The sequence below is a fragment of the Mugil cephalus genome, chromosome 15, assembly GCF_022458985.1.
Source record: "Mugil cephalus isolate CIBA_MC_2020 chromosome 15, CIBA_Mcephalus_1.1, whole genome shotgun sequence".
NCBI lineage: Eukaryota > Metazoa > Chordata > Actinopteri > Mugiliformes > Mugilidae > Mugil > Mugil cephalus.
In genome coordinates, this window is record NC_061784.1 from 7,990,441 (window position 1) to 8,008,032 (window position 17,592).

The window sequence follows — 17,592 nt, forward strand, 5'->3', positions numbered from 1 at the left end:
CGTAAAACGTCTGCCTCAGATCACACACATATCAAAACTAGAATAAATGAACTAACAATGAACATCAGTTGGGCATAAAATTACACTGTAAATCTGGCAAACATCTAGAAACAAACAAAAAGTGGAACAATTGACGTCAGTTGAGGGGAAAGCATACTAATCTTATTACGAATAAAACTAATTCTTGCCTAACATCACCTCTTTGTTCTTATAGTTTCCTTAATATCACAGCATTTTGTTTTGTTTCTGCTTGGTTCCTTTGATGTGTTTATGTGATATCAGTCACTTTGGCTTGACAGCTACTAGATTACAATATTACCACGGTAAAAATATTTTATGGTGGGGAATGAAATGTCTTGCTAAAGCAATAAGCCTGACGCCTTACCTGATGGTCAGCGCGTGTGTATTTATCACGTTTTCATGGCTGATCTCAATGCCGCTGGCTAAGTGATGGGTTTTTCCTCTCAGTCATATTCTCCAGATACAGTGAACTTCACAGGACACATACAAATAAAGTAGAAATCCTTTAAACAGAAAACTGTGACTGAAGTTGTCTTTCCATTCGTCCTCCTGCACTATTTCCCTGAACTTTATAATGAAGTTTCTATAGTTGAACTCAGACAGTGGTTTAAACCAGACACTGGGTAAACATGGGAGTGTCTCACTGATTTTCAAGTGAATGAAGCCGTGCTACTACACTGTTTAACCTCAGTAATGCTAGTTAGTTGGCTGTTTTTTTCTCTGAGTTTGTTGACTCCCGGACTGAGGGCACAGCCTGCTCCATTGGCCCTCTGGACAGATTTACTGTGATTATATGGGCCAGTGTTTACCTTTCCCAGCATACTTAGCTGGCAGCTTCTTTTATTCACATTATTTCAGTCTTTTCTCTTTTTATTCTCCACGGCTTTTTGCCTTCTCCTGCCTTTAGTAGCTTATACTGAAGCTCTGCCTTGAAGGTAAGCGCTGATTCATAATCCCGATGTTGAGAGTATTGAGGTATAAATTTACCTGGAACAAAATTTGTTGCTTGTGGCTCGCCATTTAGCTTATGTAAACTGACATGCTTCTTCACATTTGGAAGGGGCAGATGTTTTGCAAATAATTCAAGAGTTCAGCTTTGGAAACTGAGTTGGCTTTATGTACTTGACTTAGTTACGTGTGTGAAAAAGATAAAAATACATTATTAAAAATGGTTTTAATTTTTGACATTTATATGACATCTGCTCCAGGATTTCTCCTCTGAAGTATAACATCTGTACAAGAGTAAATAGACAGGCACATGTCAGGGCAGTAAATGGCATTCAGCAAAAACAAGATGTTTATGTGTGTACTTTTCATGATATAGAATAAAACAGACTAAACGTTAATATTATATCCCCAGAATCACAGTCTTCATTTGTGCTTAAAGGTTCTGTGGGGTTAGTTTTAGACTGAACACAAACTCCTTGTGGTGTCGCTGTCTGTTCGACAACCATCCACTGCTTTGTCTTCACCTAGAAAGGTGCATGCCTTGCATGATCTACTATCTCCCAGCAACATGCCTTAGGACACACACACACACACACAAACAAAAAATGGCCTTTAACAGCACATACTGCTGGATTCCTATTTAAAGGCTCGGGGCTGAGAGTGGGGGAGGGGTCCACAAAAGTCAATTTACAGTATGGGTCAGTACATCTGAAAGCCTTTACCACTCCAGCCGAACTCTTTGTCTCCCTCATTCACAGCTAGTTATCTAGACTGCATGCTGCACAAAGGCAATTGGCGCTGTATTGTCCGGGCTGACATTAACCCCTGATATTTTCACTGCTCTCCATTAAAGTCCTCTTTCCCTTCTCTATTACCGGGCAATTCCCACCGAGCGAGGGGTCACACCAACCACGGTGAGATACTTAGATGACAAAGACAGAAAGAAAGAAAAGAAACATAAAGTTCAGCAGCAATTAGTTCCGTTTTTGTCTTTACTCTTTTTTTGTTTTACTTTTGCTTATAGTTTCAGGCACAAAGGTTTTTAACAGCCGCGATGACGGCTTGCTCTAAAGTGGGTTTTAACCAAATTCGGGCCAACCTGGCAACCTATTTATGTACAGGTTACTCACACAGTCACTCTTAAGCTCCGTCACAAACTTTGTGTTGACAAAGAAAAAAATGCAATATTGTGGAGCGGAATAACAACAACAGATTATCATAGTAGTAGCAGCACACCCGGGCCTTACATGACGTGTATTATTACACAGACTATGTCCAAGCAAGATATTTCAGGGTTATTGGAAGGTCAGCTGAATATCTGCACGGCTTAATGATAACAATAGTTACTCAGAGGGTCAGTTGGTCAGGTCTAGCGTTTCCACACTAAAGCAGGTCAGACTTAAAGCCTATCTAATCTCTAGAGATGTGATAAAAAATACTGTGTCATGTCATGCTTAGGTTTTAGTTGTGATTATTTCATATGGTTTTGGTGAGTGAATAATTCCAGGAGAATTTCTCAACTTCCGACTTCAAACATTTACTTAAACGCAACTGTGTATAAAGAAAATTCAGTGACTTTCCAGGGTCAGCATTTCAGCTCATACCTTCACTATCAACTCTTCAGTCAAAAGTGCTTCAACCATTGAGGACAATATTTGACATGATTTAAAAAAAAAAAAAAAAAAAAAAAACATACCGTAACATCAGTAATTATTGTATTTGATAATTTCTTAAATGATAAATGACAGACATTTATCAAATTTGAAGATATATACATATTTAAGCACTGTCATCCACAGGAGGACAGCAGGCACGTCCTCAGTCATCATGTGAGCCTGTCCATTTGCGTAACAGTGAACTCAGTGACAGACAGCAGTGGGTGGACTCATAACCTATTCTCTCCAAATGCCAGGCTGAGGAATGCCAGTGACTGAAGAGTCCTTGAGGCTGTCGATGGACAGGCCTGTGTGCAGACTGAATAGACCCCCGCACACCTGCACACAACGGATACTCCCTGCCCCCAAACCGAAAGACCACAGTGTGTTGTCTGTCTGTCCTCGCTGGCTGCTGGCAGCTTTTAGACTCCTCTGTTGGGACATCAAATATGTCTGTGTATACAGAGTCTTGGCTTTTGATCTGGAGTCACATTTCTCCTGTTCACCTGAAATAGATGCGACTTAATTAACTCTTCCTAACCCACTGTATGTTTGTTGCCGCAAATTAAATTAAATGAAAGGGACGGTTGTGAAACAGGCCCAGCATTATGAAATGGCCGGTGAAATCTAAATGACGAGTGATAACATTTCCCACAGCTGCCTTGTTTTTCCAAAGTACACAGGGCAGTTTCTATGTACGTCCACAGGCTGGGGTCAAGAAGTGTTACAACTCGAGTGAGTGTGCTGCTTGTGTAGGCTGGCGCTGCAGCGTATCATGTGAGCTCACAGCATGGGTTCTACATCTTCCACAGCTATTTCTGTCAGTGTAAAATCATGAGAACCACTTTAATCAACACAAGGCTGGTCAGAGGGTAATATCTCAGCCGTACACAGCGCCTGCTCTGTTCCCGTTAACATGGCAGCAGTTTGGCTATATGTTCAAAAGAAATTAGATTTGTTATTTTTTAAATTTTGTTTGTCCATTGGAGGTCTGGGTTTCAGACAGATGAGTGTTGAAGGAGTGACAAACATCCCCTTGCAATGGCCTTTGTGAGGAAGTGGGTTGTTTAAACAAACATTTTTCCCAGGGTTTAGGTAATTCAAAGACTCCAATAGGTTGTCAGGTTGGATTGTGCTACTCATTACTGACTGTGCTCATCTCATTACCGTCACATTCTGCCGTTAGTTGCTTTTAAACTGTGTTTTATCACAACTGGATTTGAAGGGACTTAACACAAAACCTGGTTTAGTTTGAAAATAGATGGGAGGGTGTAGATTTCTCCTTGCCAAAATTCGGACTCCTGAGCGAGGCTATAACTTCACCAAAGACGTTGCTCTCAGAAAAGGAGAAACACATGCAATGTCCACGTAAAGATGATGGTAAAGATCATTTAATTATTTTATAAATACTTTCCTTTCTTTATTTCAGTATACAAAATAGCAGTATGTACATCCACACAAAAGTGGTTTACAAAATCCATGAGTTCAGCTCATATGCTCTGAAAAATAGAATATATTTTGATCTGTCTGCATGTCAGACAAAAGGAGATAATGCACAATTTCACAAAGTCCTTAAATGTCCTCTCTCTGTCCACGGGGATGCAGCCATGTCACGATCCACACAGGACACATGTCGAGAGTCCGAGACATCAACCACAAAAAAGTTCCATGATTGAAAATTATTTGAAGTTCCCTTTGCGCTCCTGTTTCCTCCGTTGTCCATTGCCGAAGAGGAAAAAAAAAAGTTTTAATAGTACCTAAAAAAGGGTGGATCCGTGATAATCCCTCGATTTCCGCAGAATGAAGCCAAACAAAAGTCTTTGTCTAGTGAGGAGAGAAGACAGTCTCTCTCCTCCAGCATAAAATCCAACATTATTTCTTTTTATTAGAGATACAATAAAATAGACTTTCAGTAACCCTGATGGGGAGGATTTATAATCATTAACAAGAAAAATAAAATACCCAGGAGGACGGCGGTCTTCACACGAACTGACTGGCAGTGTCGCCACATTCTCCACATCCACAATTGTGAAGCAAAAAATCTTAGAAGCTCAATTGGATGTTTGGAAATTTGATACAAAAATGGTACTGACACAAGAATAGGCCACTGCTCGTTGAGATATGCATGCTAAAGCTTAAAACAAAAGTAAGCTTCTCTGTATTGTAGTGCTTTGGTTAATCTGTAGCCTCAGGTGGCCAGGTACAAAGTTGCGGGGCCAGTAGGGGCTCGGACTCATTTGCAGACATATTTCTCCACGGTTCGCTCACACTTCTTGCAGGTTACGTAGCAGCACCAGTGGTACTTGCAGTGGCAGCGCTCCACCAGCCTCTCCGTGTATGGGTTGTAGCCACGGCCGCAGCACATCAGGTCACAACTGTCGCTGCCGAGGGAAGTTTTGTTGCACTGTCTGAAAAATACAGAAGATAGTAATTTAGTGTTTCATTCTATTTTGTCTTGCAACAATACAATTCTTTCGCCAAGCTCGAGGAAAGGAGGCACATTTTTGGACTGAACAACCAGCTATGAAAGCTAACATGTTTCCCTTTTTGCTTTCCTGCCAAAGACAATTAAGTTTACAGCTTCATTCTAAAACACTCTGCACAATCTCGAAGCCTGTCAAGAGTCTGCAATAGTCCTTTAAAAGGGCTTGACCGAACAGTGTGCTTTAACCTTTTGTGCACTCCTTCTCCCAAACATTTCTTGAACTCCACGTTCTTTTTGTCTTTCTTTGGGTGCTGGATGCTTTTGAGCTTCTCATTTTAGAAGCCAGGGGCATCCTGAATGAGCAGAGAATTGCCCTGCCATAAATCACACTGAATACGCTACCCTCCCGCTCTTTAGCTCCTGCTCTCCACATAATTGCTGTGTTTTATGATGGTAAAGTGTTAATGACCAGTAGAGTGAGAGAGCTACCGACCTGATGGCTTCAGTGGGAGTGAAGGAGAAGGAGGAGGAGGGACAAGAGTCATTGAGAGTGTAAGACAGGTTTATTACATCGGTGGGAGCTGGCAAATAGTCAGAACCACGCCAAAGTTATGGGTTGTTAAGCGCAAGCTCTTGTTATGTCAATTCTAGGCTGCAATTGGAGCAAAGTGAATGGGATTTTTCATTATGAACTGCTGCTAAAATTAATTTCCTCTGTCCTGGATGCACATGTTGGTCCGAAAAGCTTGCTTGCATTGCTACTGCAGTATTAGAGATGAGAAAAACAGACAAGAGACAGGTTAGTGGAGGTGTGATCATCAAGATTTGTGACTTGCGAAGGCAGAGAATCTCTCTTTGTCTCAAGACACATATGGGAACGATCAATACCTTCATACATGCGCTCACGGTTACTCATGAAACTTAAGTGCCACACAAACGCGCAGTGACATTAATGGGTGCCTTGTGCTCTGGCAGAAGCGCAGACTGTGTGACTGCTGCATTATCAGGCTGCGTAGGATGCACAGGGCACAGTGAGTGTTCTTGACGTGAAGCACGTCTTCTGCTTATCTGTAGAGTGGCGGAAGGCCGAGGGATGCATGATATGACAGTCATATGATGGATGATATTTATAAGAACCTCATGTGCCTCATGGCTTTCAGAACCATGACGGTATTCTGGTGCAGTTGCAGCACGCTCAGGTGCACAGAGCTACATAACTGTATTCATGTAAAATAGATTGTGTCTGTTAAAGACGCTGACAGATGATCATGCAACTGATATGATAACAGATTTTTATCATATCATATCATATTTATCATATTTTATGATTATTTATGTTTACTTGGTACCTTGAGCAATCCTGCCTGTCATCCTTAAAAATGCTATGTACCATGCAACAAAGACATACAACCCGCTGTTCTCTGCACCGCAGTCATCCACATCTGGGAAATTCAATAAGCTTACAACATGTGCAATATTTCTCTGATAATTTTTAGCTAGACCTCAGCATGAGCCAAACGTCATATGGGCTCCTTCCTGCCACCATCTGAACTAAAAGACTGAATGGAATGACTGGAATGGAGTAAATAAACTTTTATCTGCGGTGGACGATTAACTATTTCCCTGTTTGTGTGGCCTTCTCAAATCAAGATCAGCTTAAGTGCACTCAGTCCTAAGAATAACTGCATTAGTAATTGTTTGAGATAGCATGACAAGGACTCCAGTCACAGCGGCCTTTTCAGTGGCACATGCTCAGACAGGCCACAGACGAGGAACTCTCAGGGGCCACCGGTTGTTATCAGCCAGTCTGTAAAGTAAACGCTGCCACCAGGCAGGCCAGCACTTCACTTGAGTCAACATCCTGGATGAGCGCACATTCAGGATTGGTCATTTCCTCTTTGTCAGCTGCATAGGTCTGGTGCTGATGTGAGTCATGCTAATAAATCTAACTCCAAACAACAGAGAGACTACCATTACTAAAAAAATGCCTCCCGTGAGGCAAGCTAACAGACATATTGTCGTGATCTCGTATTCTTACCTGTCCTGTGTGCCAATAGAGCCCTGCTTTTCATTCCTGGTGCAGAAGTCTGGGGAGCTCTGCAGGTAGACCAGCTCGTTCTCCCTCACCGGCCTGATGTCAATATCTTTGGGTACCAGCTGCTTGCGTGTCCCCATGGGCCGGTGAACAACTTTGGTGGCAGACAGGTACTTGGTTTTCAGGTCCATGGCAATTTCTCTCAGGTCTTGCAGACCTCTCCAGCAGGTCCTTATGGAGCAGGATCCAGACACACCATGGCATTTACACTTCATCACCAGTGCCTCTTTCAGCACCTAGACATGAAGACATGATTGTTAACCTACTGCATATGGGAGTATTTTCCATCCTGATTTGAGACAAAGAAAAAGTGTCCATACTGCATACCTGTCTCCCAACTTCACTGTTGTGTAGGTGCATCAGTTTATTGGCATTCGAACCTGAGCGCTTCATCTTCATGGGAGCATCAGAGAACTTGGAGCCCATCATCAGACCATAGTGCAGGTTGTCAGCACAGCCGCCCCAGCGATAGCCCGGCTCTGGGATCTGCGCTGGAATGGGGCCACATGAGCACAGCCGTAAATCCCCAGTAGTACACGCTCGTGCTATGGTGTGGCTGATGGTTGCTGCAGACAAGGCATAGACAAATGCAGCCTCCCTTGTTCCTGAGGACAATAGAGAGGGAAAACCCTGTTATATACTGCAAGTTAAAAAGAAATAAAAGAGATTATTTCCCCACTGGTCCTATAAAGTAACAATACAGACACAGAGGTTAAAACTGAACCATAAATGGCATGTGGTGGTGAATAGCTGTTTTTAGCAGATTTTTTCTTGATTCATTATTTGGTCTCTTATAGTTATTAAATAGATATAATATATATAGATAATCTCCCTGAAAACTTCCCAATGCCCCTTTTCCCCAAAATATCCAGTTTTATGACACAAGACAAATAAAAGTAGAAATCTCATAATGCAGAATCTGGAACTATCTCATGTGTAGTGGCTTTGCTTGAAAAAATATTATTACAAACAACTAATTCAATTAAGTGATTTCTAATTTTAGGTTCTAATAAACTCTTAAATGATAGTGCTAGTACAGAGTTTGTATGTTTTGTGAACTGTATCATGGGCTACAAATTTTAATTTTTAGACAAGCTACCACTGTGCTGTCATGCTGTAAAACATGCTAAAGTGCTAACAGCAGTGGTTTGGCATTAGCCAGTGCTGGTTAAACTGAATTCCAATGATGAAAAATTATTACAGCGAATAAAATAAAACCTAAAGAAGCCCAAATATCCACATACATGTTTCAAATCACATCTGCTGCATAATCAACTTTTCTGCTGCTCCACTGTTCTTCTCTATTTCCCTCCGTGCTTTTCTACTATCTCGGTGAAAGAAGAAACTGAGTGCATGAAATGTATCTATCAGACATCAGTCCAACGTAGAGTGAACGCTGATGTAATTGGTGGTGATGTGCGTACACCGAAAGCACATATGTTTAAGGCCAGGGAGCAATTGGAAGTAAGGAAAGAAATCATGTATGACCGTGGGCTGGATAGATCAAAGCAATCCCTGGACAGAGATGAGCCATTTCCTGTTCAGGGCAGACTGTTCATTTGGCAAATGGCAGCCGTGTCCTTTTTGGAGACCGCTGCCCCCCCAACCCAATCCCCACTCACAACCTAGCAACTGTCCCTGGCTGATTCAAGGTCATTTTGGCAATAGAAACAGCAAAGCCAGCGGCAGTGCAAACAAGCGTGCAGTCTGAAAATACTGTGGATTTCAGAAATAACAAACCAATTATTATATCATAGCAAATGCACATATGTTTGGGGGGAAGGTATTTCAAATAAACCTAAGTCCCTGGTGAAGGCTCGTCAGGAAAAAATGATGGAATAACTTGGCTGGCAGCAAAGAGTGGAAAGATGAGGCAACATGTCAACTTAAAACCAGAAAACTCCTTTGAACGGGTCATAATTTTATAACTGAGTTCTTTAGATAGCTATCATGTCAACATTTGTTACGAAATGAATTATGACATCCGAGCACAGACACCATCATTCCACCATTTACTGTGAACTGAACACCAGTAAACGCAGCACTTATGACCTCGGTTTTGGATGTTGACCGAATGTCAAGTGTGGCCATAAACATCACACTCTTGTGGGTAAACAAAACTTGGGAGCAATTTTAGTTTTTTAAAACAAGTGTGTGCATTGTAATCACAAACTATTTATGATCACACCTCGGTCGAGGTCCGGACGATACTTTGGCGCATTAACGGGGATGTCGATGGAGGAGCAGTTCCAGCGCATATCAGCGAAGGTCTTCTGACATGTTTTCTTGACTTCGCGGGCAGCTTGGATAATAGTTTGCATGAGCTCCAGATTGCTCCGGCACAGCTGAGCTTGGGACGACACCATGCCAGGCAGCAGCTTGCAGTGCTGGGTCTGATTGATGTGTAAAGATGTAGGAGCGTGTGACAGTGCTCTGCAAAAAAGAGGAAAAAGACAGAGAAATACGCTGTTGGTCAGTATGCATTATCAGTACATACTGTCCTAATTGTGGTGGTGATGGCCCAACAAATGGGCTGATTGCTTAATCACATGTTTTCCGTTTTATGACTGAAATTATCACATTTATGGGAATAACAAAGCACGCTGTGAGGTTTATTTGTAGTGGTGTGTTAGCAATTTGAGTTCCTTGTGTACGCGCCTTTCAAACCTGCAAAGAGGCACAGTGGCTTTAAACAAACAATTGAAAAATCAGACAGATAATATTGCAGAATGGGAAATATTTTGGAAAGCGCTGCTACAGTGAACTATCTTATCACGGTGAAAATCCCAAACGTAAGTCTGCGGCAGATTCATAAAATACAAGTGACACGCTCTTGGCACGGATTGTTTCTTTTGTTGAAGTGCAGAGGAGGCCTCCGGTTTGCCAAAAAATATATAAAAAAAAAAACAGTAAATTCAGCTCCACAGTAAGATGAAAAAACTGCGTGGATCCCTTGCCATTTGGATTTTCCACCACAGGAAGTGTTGTCCTCTGTGGCCTTAGTTTGACATGACTCCTCTGTTTACAGACTATTAAAGCGTGCACACATTTGAGTTAAACAATTTGAACTTATTGGGGATTAACTTAATAGAGGAACCACAAGCTGGGCAGGTCAGCTCTGATCTCTGCTTTGTGTGTCTTGCACTCTGCTGAGAGTTCGTGAGAAAAGGCAGCGCCGCCTGCACCTTGGCCTGTTTTGCATTAAGGGCTGAGGGGCCACCATTCGGTGCCCAATGATAAGCTGTGACTCCACAGTGCTTGTAGTAACCCAGCACTCACAGGTGTTTACAGCCCCATCTGTTTTGCATTGCATTGCTGAACATTATCAAGACTTAGATTTAGCACATGCCATCCACGCTCTCATGGGCACATCTGCTGAGGTGTTCCCGCTGTGAGTATTACAACCTCTCATCCTGATAATACACCGCGGATAGTTTTGCTAAAGCTAATGCAGAAGGGTTTTCACAGTCATCACACATGAAGCGCTTAAAAACAGAATGTGACATGAAGAAAACCTGCAACCGTTTATGCGAATACCAAACATTCAACTGAAACATACACAAATTCAAAATACAGCCACCTGGGAATTTTATGGACTTTCCCAACTTATCGTGAAAATCACCGGTTGCTCCCATACCATAAAAACAGTGTGGTATTCAACACAAGCAACCAACATCTATAACAACAGACATCCCTGAATCACAGCTTGCTCGTACGGCGTACTATTTTTATGATCCTAGGCCTAACTAGACTACACAGAGAAAGCGGTGACGTCACTGGCGCTGTCCCCGCCACCATGACGCCTCGTCATCCGGATTTTATTTTCTGTTCTTCCCATTGTCATACAGCAGGAGGTAAATTTGATCTGCAATCTTAGAACACGCAGTCTCCGTTTTTTTGGCCACATCGAAATTAATAAAAGAAAGAGGATTCTATTTACATGCTGACGAACTGCCAGCTAATCTGCTGCCCTGCTCTTCAGATGCACATGTACAGAAGACACAGTCTCCTTCGCGATCAGGAGCAGTTTAAGGAACGTCGGGGCGCATTTCAAAGCTGCCATGGGTCCACCGCTTCATAAAAATGCAGCAAAAAGCCACGTTATATCAGGTATCCCAATGACGTCATCTGTTCCGACATTGTTCGAAATGCAAATCGACGTAAAGATGGCAGACGACTTAAAGCATGAGACGGCGGCGGCGCTCCTGAGAATACTTACAGCCATTTGATGCCAGAGCAGAACTGAGACAGCAGCAGAGCCGTGAGCACACCAAGAGGCAGGACACGAGAGCTGCTCCTCATGGTCGGACCGTGGCTCCGGTTCACACAGGACGCAAACACAAACGACTGTTGGACTTGTTGGCTCAGACGCGAAGGTCAAATCTCATGGCACGGCCCGCTATTCAAAATCCTGTAATAAATCACAGAAAAAAATATGAATGAGTTAGCGCTGCCTCAGCGTAGAACATTTTCAGCATTTTTGTTGAGCTGAACGCTGTGCGAGGCACATTGTGAAAGTTATTTGAGCTTCCAAACCCTCCTGCGTTCAGATCTCCAAAAACATCATTTAAAGACAGATCAGATGAACTTGAAAGAGCATCCAAGGAATGCTGCAGATTTTAGTTTAGTTCCCTGTTAAATAACAGAAATATTAAGCCAACTCATGCTTCTTAGGAAACAGCCTCAACACAGGTCGCTGGCAGACATTCAGAACATCCACGGCACTGCAGTTTCATTTTACACAGAAGAAACACGGCAGAAACTAAATTAGCCGCAGTGAAACTTTAAAGACAAAACAGTCTCTTGTATATGAAGAGGCTAATTATGTAATTGTAAGCATGCTCACTGTCAGAAGGCACGACCAAGTTAGTGATTTTAGAGCGACTTTATTTTGTTTTGTAGTCACACACGGTGATAGATTTCCCCTACTTACATTTCGAATTTCATTGCTCGGATTACTTGAGTTTCAGACAGTTTTAGGGAAACTTTGAGGCAGAGCGAACCAGACAAAGAGGGCCTATTTTCAATGGATTAGTGCGCCATCTAACAGTGTCTTTGACATTTTTGATGTGCCTAATTCGGTTTGGGAGGGGAAAAATGGAAAGAATTTGGGAATTTAGCAGAACAAGGGTGTAGATCAGGGAGGTAATCTGCGGTCAGGGGACGGGGCAGCGCATCAGAAGCATTATCAGATAGCGCTGGGAGCTGCAGATAAGGAGGCTCTTTGAAGGGAGCTTAAAGCGAGCGCGTTAACGCTGCAGGTAGCTGCTAATGGGCTCCGTTTGAAGAGACGGCACCACTGCTCACCGCTGATTGGCCCGGGCCACCTCGAAACTGTGTGAACTCGCTGGCATTCATTATTCAAATGAGCCCACTGAAACTCACCGGCCGGTTGAGCGCAACAGTTGCAGCTTAAATTAGTACACGGGTCCAGCCTCTCATTTATGATTAAATAAAAAAAGCATTTCCTGAGTACTTTTGCGCGGTCTGATTTTAGTTTAAATTTGGCAAAATGGCCTAAAGGGGAGCTCATGTTTCCCACCCTAAAAGATGAGCACGGATCCCCCCTCCCACACACACACACACAGTCGAGATAAGGAAAACAGCGCACACCCAGAAGTAGCCCATTAATCGTATCTCCTGATCATTTGGATCTAATTGGTGGAGATTCACAAATTAAGTGTCATGATCACATATTATATTCCATCACTTTAATATGAGGGGGAAAAAAAGTGGAGGAGAAAAAAGTGATAAGACAAAAAGTGTTAAGAAGCAGGTTGTGACATTGTAGACCCTGCGGACACAAAACTTGAATAACGTGGGCTATTCCCATGATTTACCTTGTCTTAATGTATTATTGGTTAAAATCTATCACCATATCCCGCTCTGCGAGCAAAGCAAACAACTTCTCTAAACTCAACTTTTACGCTAACCCTTTACGCATTCCACCCTCAGCCAGCAGCACGCAGGACTTCTTCCTCCAGTCAGAAGAGCTTCACCTCACCTTAAGCAGCGGCGGTCGGCTTTCTCCGCTCAGTGAGAAGAAGAAAAATCTGCGTTGGGTCGGAATATCCTTTCAGCGAGCTGTCTGTGTCGATATCAGCCTGATGCATTGGTAAAATCCAGCACGGGGTGGTAGAGTAGCTCCAGACAGGTACGCATGGTGCGTAATGAGAGCGGTCAGTGCGAGTGTGTGTGGGACAGAGAGAGAGGCTGGAGCAGAGGAGAGAGTGAGCCTGAGTGGGGGCAGACTCGCCCCTAAAATACCCCGGCCCTGCTTTGATCTCACTGCTGATGTCAGACCGGTATTAGCATAAGAAAGCAGGCTGCATCGGGACCTGAGCTCTGCTGCACGGAAATAATGTTTCTGAATCGATATCCCACTGAAAATACACCCACAATGTTTCCACAGGGAGCTGTAGTGACTTACAGTGAGTCTGTGATGATGAGTAGTTCATACGCTGACCTTATTTTAATGGCACTTTTATAGTTTTCGTGGTATTATTATAACCCTCGTAAAATGTAGTTAGATTCCTTAATGTGCTATGTGGTGCCTCGTCAGACTTAATGGGAACTATCATATCTCCATTAATTCTGGAAGTCTGGCTCTAACATTAAACAAGTATTTTATTTTATTTTTATTTTATTTTATTTTACTTTTTTTTGGGGGGGGGGTACTCTAACAAAAATTCAAACACAATCTCTTTGCTGCTGCAATTCAATTAATACAGTTTATGCTTTATAATGTATTTTACATATTATTAAGATTAACACGAGGCACGGACAAATGATCATAAAGTGGCATTATTGCTCCAAGCACTGAAATCCAACAGTAAAAATATTTGACGCGTAGAAACACTCTACTATAATTACCGAAAATCTCTGTTTTCACATTCAGGCGATGCTGCGTGATCTGAATTTGTTCGAGTTTGCTCCAAGCAAAATAAAATCTCCGCTTGCTCAGTCTGTGATTTTAAGGGAAATATCCTTTGTCGAAAATATTTGTAAAAGAATTTCAAAGTAAATAGCAGAGACAGAGCCTGAAATGAAGTATGGTTTCCCTCTAAAAGTACAGATAATAATCAGTTATTAGGTAAGCGACGCTCTGAATTCTACAAAACTAAAACATCTTTTACGTATTAGTGCCACACAATAGTTTCGGCGTATATACGTAAATATCCTAGAATGCAGTGTGACAGGATATTGTTGTATAAATACGCACACACTAATGCTATCCAACATGTGTTCTTTTAAAGAAGAAAAAATCATATTAAGGCTTCCTAGAGTTACACCGAGTTTTCCTGCACTGGCTATTTCCTTAAATATTAACCGCACTGTAAGTGATACGTTGCGGGGCCAGCTGTGGGAAATTAATGTATAGTTTCCCTGAGAATCTGTTGTACCTCCAGCGCTCAGGCAAAAGCAACGCTGAGCTGTTGTCCAGACCTTGACCTTACAACTGGTATAGCTAACACGGCCGGCCTCGTGCGCTGCCGGCTCCTCCGCTGGGAACAGCAGGCCAGGTGTTGTCATGCCGTCTCTGGGGCAGACTCAGACCACAACAAGGCCCCTTCCTCAGTGAACACCTCGACCCTGAATCCAAATCCGTTTGCCAGACAGGCTCCGTCGCATGATAGCTCCGCATGTATGTACCTTATTTACAGTACGCCCGGCTGTGACCCCGCTTCCAGAGAGACTCTATGTGTTTTACATGGCAGTCAACTGTGAATGGGCACCGGGGTCGGAGCATGTGTGGGAGTCGAGGAGCTTCCAGCGGGACCGGGCTCGTCTACAGACAGACTTTTTGCACACAGGCTCTCCATTCCTGAGCTCGACACGCAGCCCCTTGATCTTCACATCTCGCCTTCCAAGCAACACAAGAAGGGGGAGGACACCTTGTGTGTGGGATGTAGGAGAGCCACAGAAGTTCATGATAACGAAATAACTCATGTCACATAACAGCAGAATCAAAGCTGTGTTATAACAGACAACTCGCACCTAGGGTCAAAACCAGCTTTGTAGAGACGGTGTTACAGTCAGATTTAAATTTTTCGCCACCACTGTTGGTTAAAAAATTTCCAAAACATGCCCGTTTTAACACAGATATGGTTTGACATTTTTAAGTGAGTCAGGCCTGAATAATTAATTTCAGGTATCCTTAAAACCCGGTAACATTTTTCAAAGCAAGCGAACACAACCAGAAAATTTTATGTATAATTGTCCGAAAAAAATATGCATTTGCAAAGTGTGTATACTGCAATTCTTATGGTGTTCTTGCCTAAAAAGAGTTTTCTGTGCACAGTGAATGGGGAATGAAGTTGGCCCCACGGTGCCTGAATACAGTGTTAATGTTTGGTGAGGAGCAAGTCTCACAGCACCGAGCCATTGTCCTCCGAATCTCAAGAGGATCAAGCCAATATCGCGAATCCCGAGGCTCACTGGGGGAGGGGAATAAGGACACTCAACTTTCACCCAGGAGGATCAGAGCCTGAATGGGTGCAGAGTTACTATTATGCCCTTGGAAACTACTCCCATGCTACTGCAGGCATAAAACAGTAAACTGGGCTCGATGAACAGACGAACAGTGCAGTGGAAGTATGTGTTTCTCGGTCTGCTAAAGAGAAAAGCTTAGCGTTAATTTAAAAATGTCCCTGTACGGTTTTAAATATTTCAAGATGATTTAAAAGAGATGAAAAAAAAAGACACTAGTTAAGTTTTACTAATAAATCTTCCAGACCAGCACTGGAAAAACAATTAATGAGATTGCTGCTGTGCTTTGTTTTATTTTTATTTTTTTTTGTCTCTTTTTGTTTGATAAAATAGGAGAAATATGCAAACCGCAATGATAAACTAATTGAGGTTTAAGCCTCTGATGAGGTACATTTGTGTCTGCCTGTTCTCTATTATCAGTTCGACCCTTTTAACCATGAATAATTTTCCAATCAAGATTAAAACCAGGGTCTCATTAACAGCCATCATAAATGCAATAAAGAAAAAAACATAAAAGGGCACTGTCAAATGGAAGCAATCAGCAAAGCGTACCCGTAACGCTACGTCTCGCCTCTTATCTCCAACCAAACACAGAATGGCACGGGTTCCTCTGCCAGCCGATTATTAAAAAATAACAAGAACATTACGCATCGCGAACAGCATCCTCTGAAGGGTGAAAAGGGTCAGATGAGACGCGCAGAGGGACAGTGACAGCTTCACGTCGGCCAGGTGAAAATCCCATCACCTCCTGGTGTCCCCCCTGTGAAAGCAGCTCACAGTGGGGATTGCCACAGAAACAACAAGCTCCGTCCAATCTGCGCCCCACACGACAACACTGGACCCATGTCTTTTCTATACCATTTGTTTACAACCCCTGTTTCCATTGTGCTTTGAGGACAGGGCCCTTTCAAGTGACAGATGGGTGGCACTTCTTGTGAACACGTCATGCGGCCCCTCCACGAGCGCTCAGACTTGCACTCCACCAAACCGACTGTGCATTCATGAAGCATGAGGCAAATACACCGACCGGCAATTCATCAGCGCCACACTTTCATTACTGAAAATCTCACCATGGCTGCTCCGGTTTAAGCCAAGGGCGTAAAAGTCACTAGCATTATAAGTTAACGAGCCAAGAGAGGAGTGGATTCCAGTAACGCGACTAATTAGACACGCTGAAATCCTCATATCACCAGAGAACCGTAAATCGGAGTTAAATGAGTCCAGTCATGAGCTCACTTTAAAGGGGAAAATGAAATATATTTTTTGGTACATGACAGTGAATTAGATAACACGAGTTATTTCCACCCAAGAATATGATTTCACACACAAAAAGTTTTTTTGCCCCTTGCTGTCGTCCAAGTGAGTTATTCTTGACTGTAGAATGTGAATTAAAGGACACGTCTATAATCCCTCGAGATGTCCTGGGATTTTTTTTTTTTTATTATTATTATTTACTGTCTGTGGAGCAGCTGCAGAATGCGTCTCCTGACATCACCACTACAGGCTGACTCCTGTAGCTGCTCAGTTGTCCCGCGAATTAAAACAGAGCTACGCGTCTCCTAAAAATGAACATGTGTGCATTTTAATCATGAGTTTATTTCCCCTTTAAAAAGAGGCATTTCTTCAGGTGTCAAGGGCGGCGGCCCTTTCTCACACGGGTCCTTTATCACACTGTATGACGCCATGTCGAGGTGTTGCTGGTGTCGCTGAAGAGGAGTAAGATGTGTTGAGGGCAGAGGGAGTTGAGGTGAACCGTGTGGGTGGGGTAATTACCTCGGCAGTCTGGGACGCATTGTTCATCTGCAGACGTCTCTGCGCCCGAACCTCCTGATGAAAATAAAGCTGAAGAGTGACAGAAGAATCACAGGCTGGCTGCAGCCCTCTAAAGAGTACAATAGATAAATTGTGCACATACATCTGGTTCTTATGAATATACCCCTTTAGATTGTGGCTGATGG

The 17,592-nt window shown here is 42.9% G+C and overlaps 1 protein-coding gene across 1 annotated transcript; it reads right to left on the minus strand.

Annotated features, from left to right (window-relative positions):
* Positions 1-3,999: 3,999 nt before the first annotated feature.
* On the minus strand, positions 4,000-13,385 carry wnt11 (wingless-type MMTV integration site family, member 11). The gene is made up of 6 exons (XM_047606120.1): positions 13,149-13,385; positions 11,364-11,555; positions 9,333-9,577; positions 7,472-7,749; positions 7,088-7,380; positions 4,000-5,032 (listed from the first exon to the last, which is right to left on the minus strand). The coding sequence occupies exons 2-6, from the start codon at positions 11,444-11,446 to the stop codon at positions 4,858-4,860; spliced, it is 1,074 nt and encodes a 357-aa protein (XP_047462076.1). The 5' UTR covers positions 11,447-11,555; positions 13,149-13,385; the 3' UTR covers positions 4,000-4,857.
* Positions 13,386-17,592: the final 4,207 nt, after the last annotated feature.

Excerpts from the sequence above, each read along its gene's own strand:
- wnt11 (XM_047606120.1), bottom strand. The coding sequence starts at position 11,446 with ATGAGGAGCAGCTCTCGTGTCCTGCCTCTTGGTGTGCTCACGGCTCTG. Across the intron at positions 7,750-9,332 it reads TCGTCCGGACCTCGACCGAG|GAACAAGGGAGGCTGCATTT; the intron begins GTGTGATCATAA and ends TATTGTCCTCAG. Across the intron at positions 7,381-7,471 it reads ACAGTGAAGTTGGGAGACAG|GTGCTGAAAGAGGCACTGGT; the intron begins GTATGCAGTATG and ends CTTCATGTCTAG.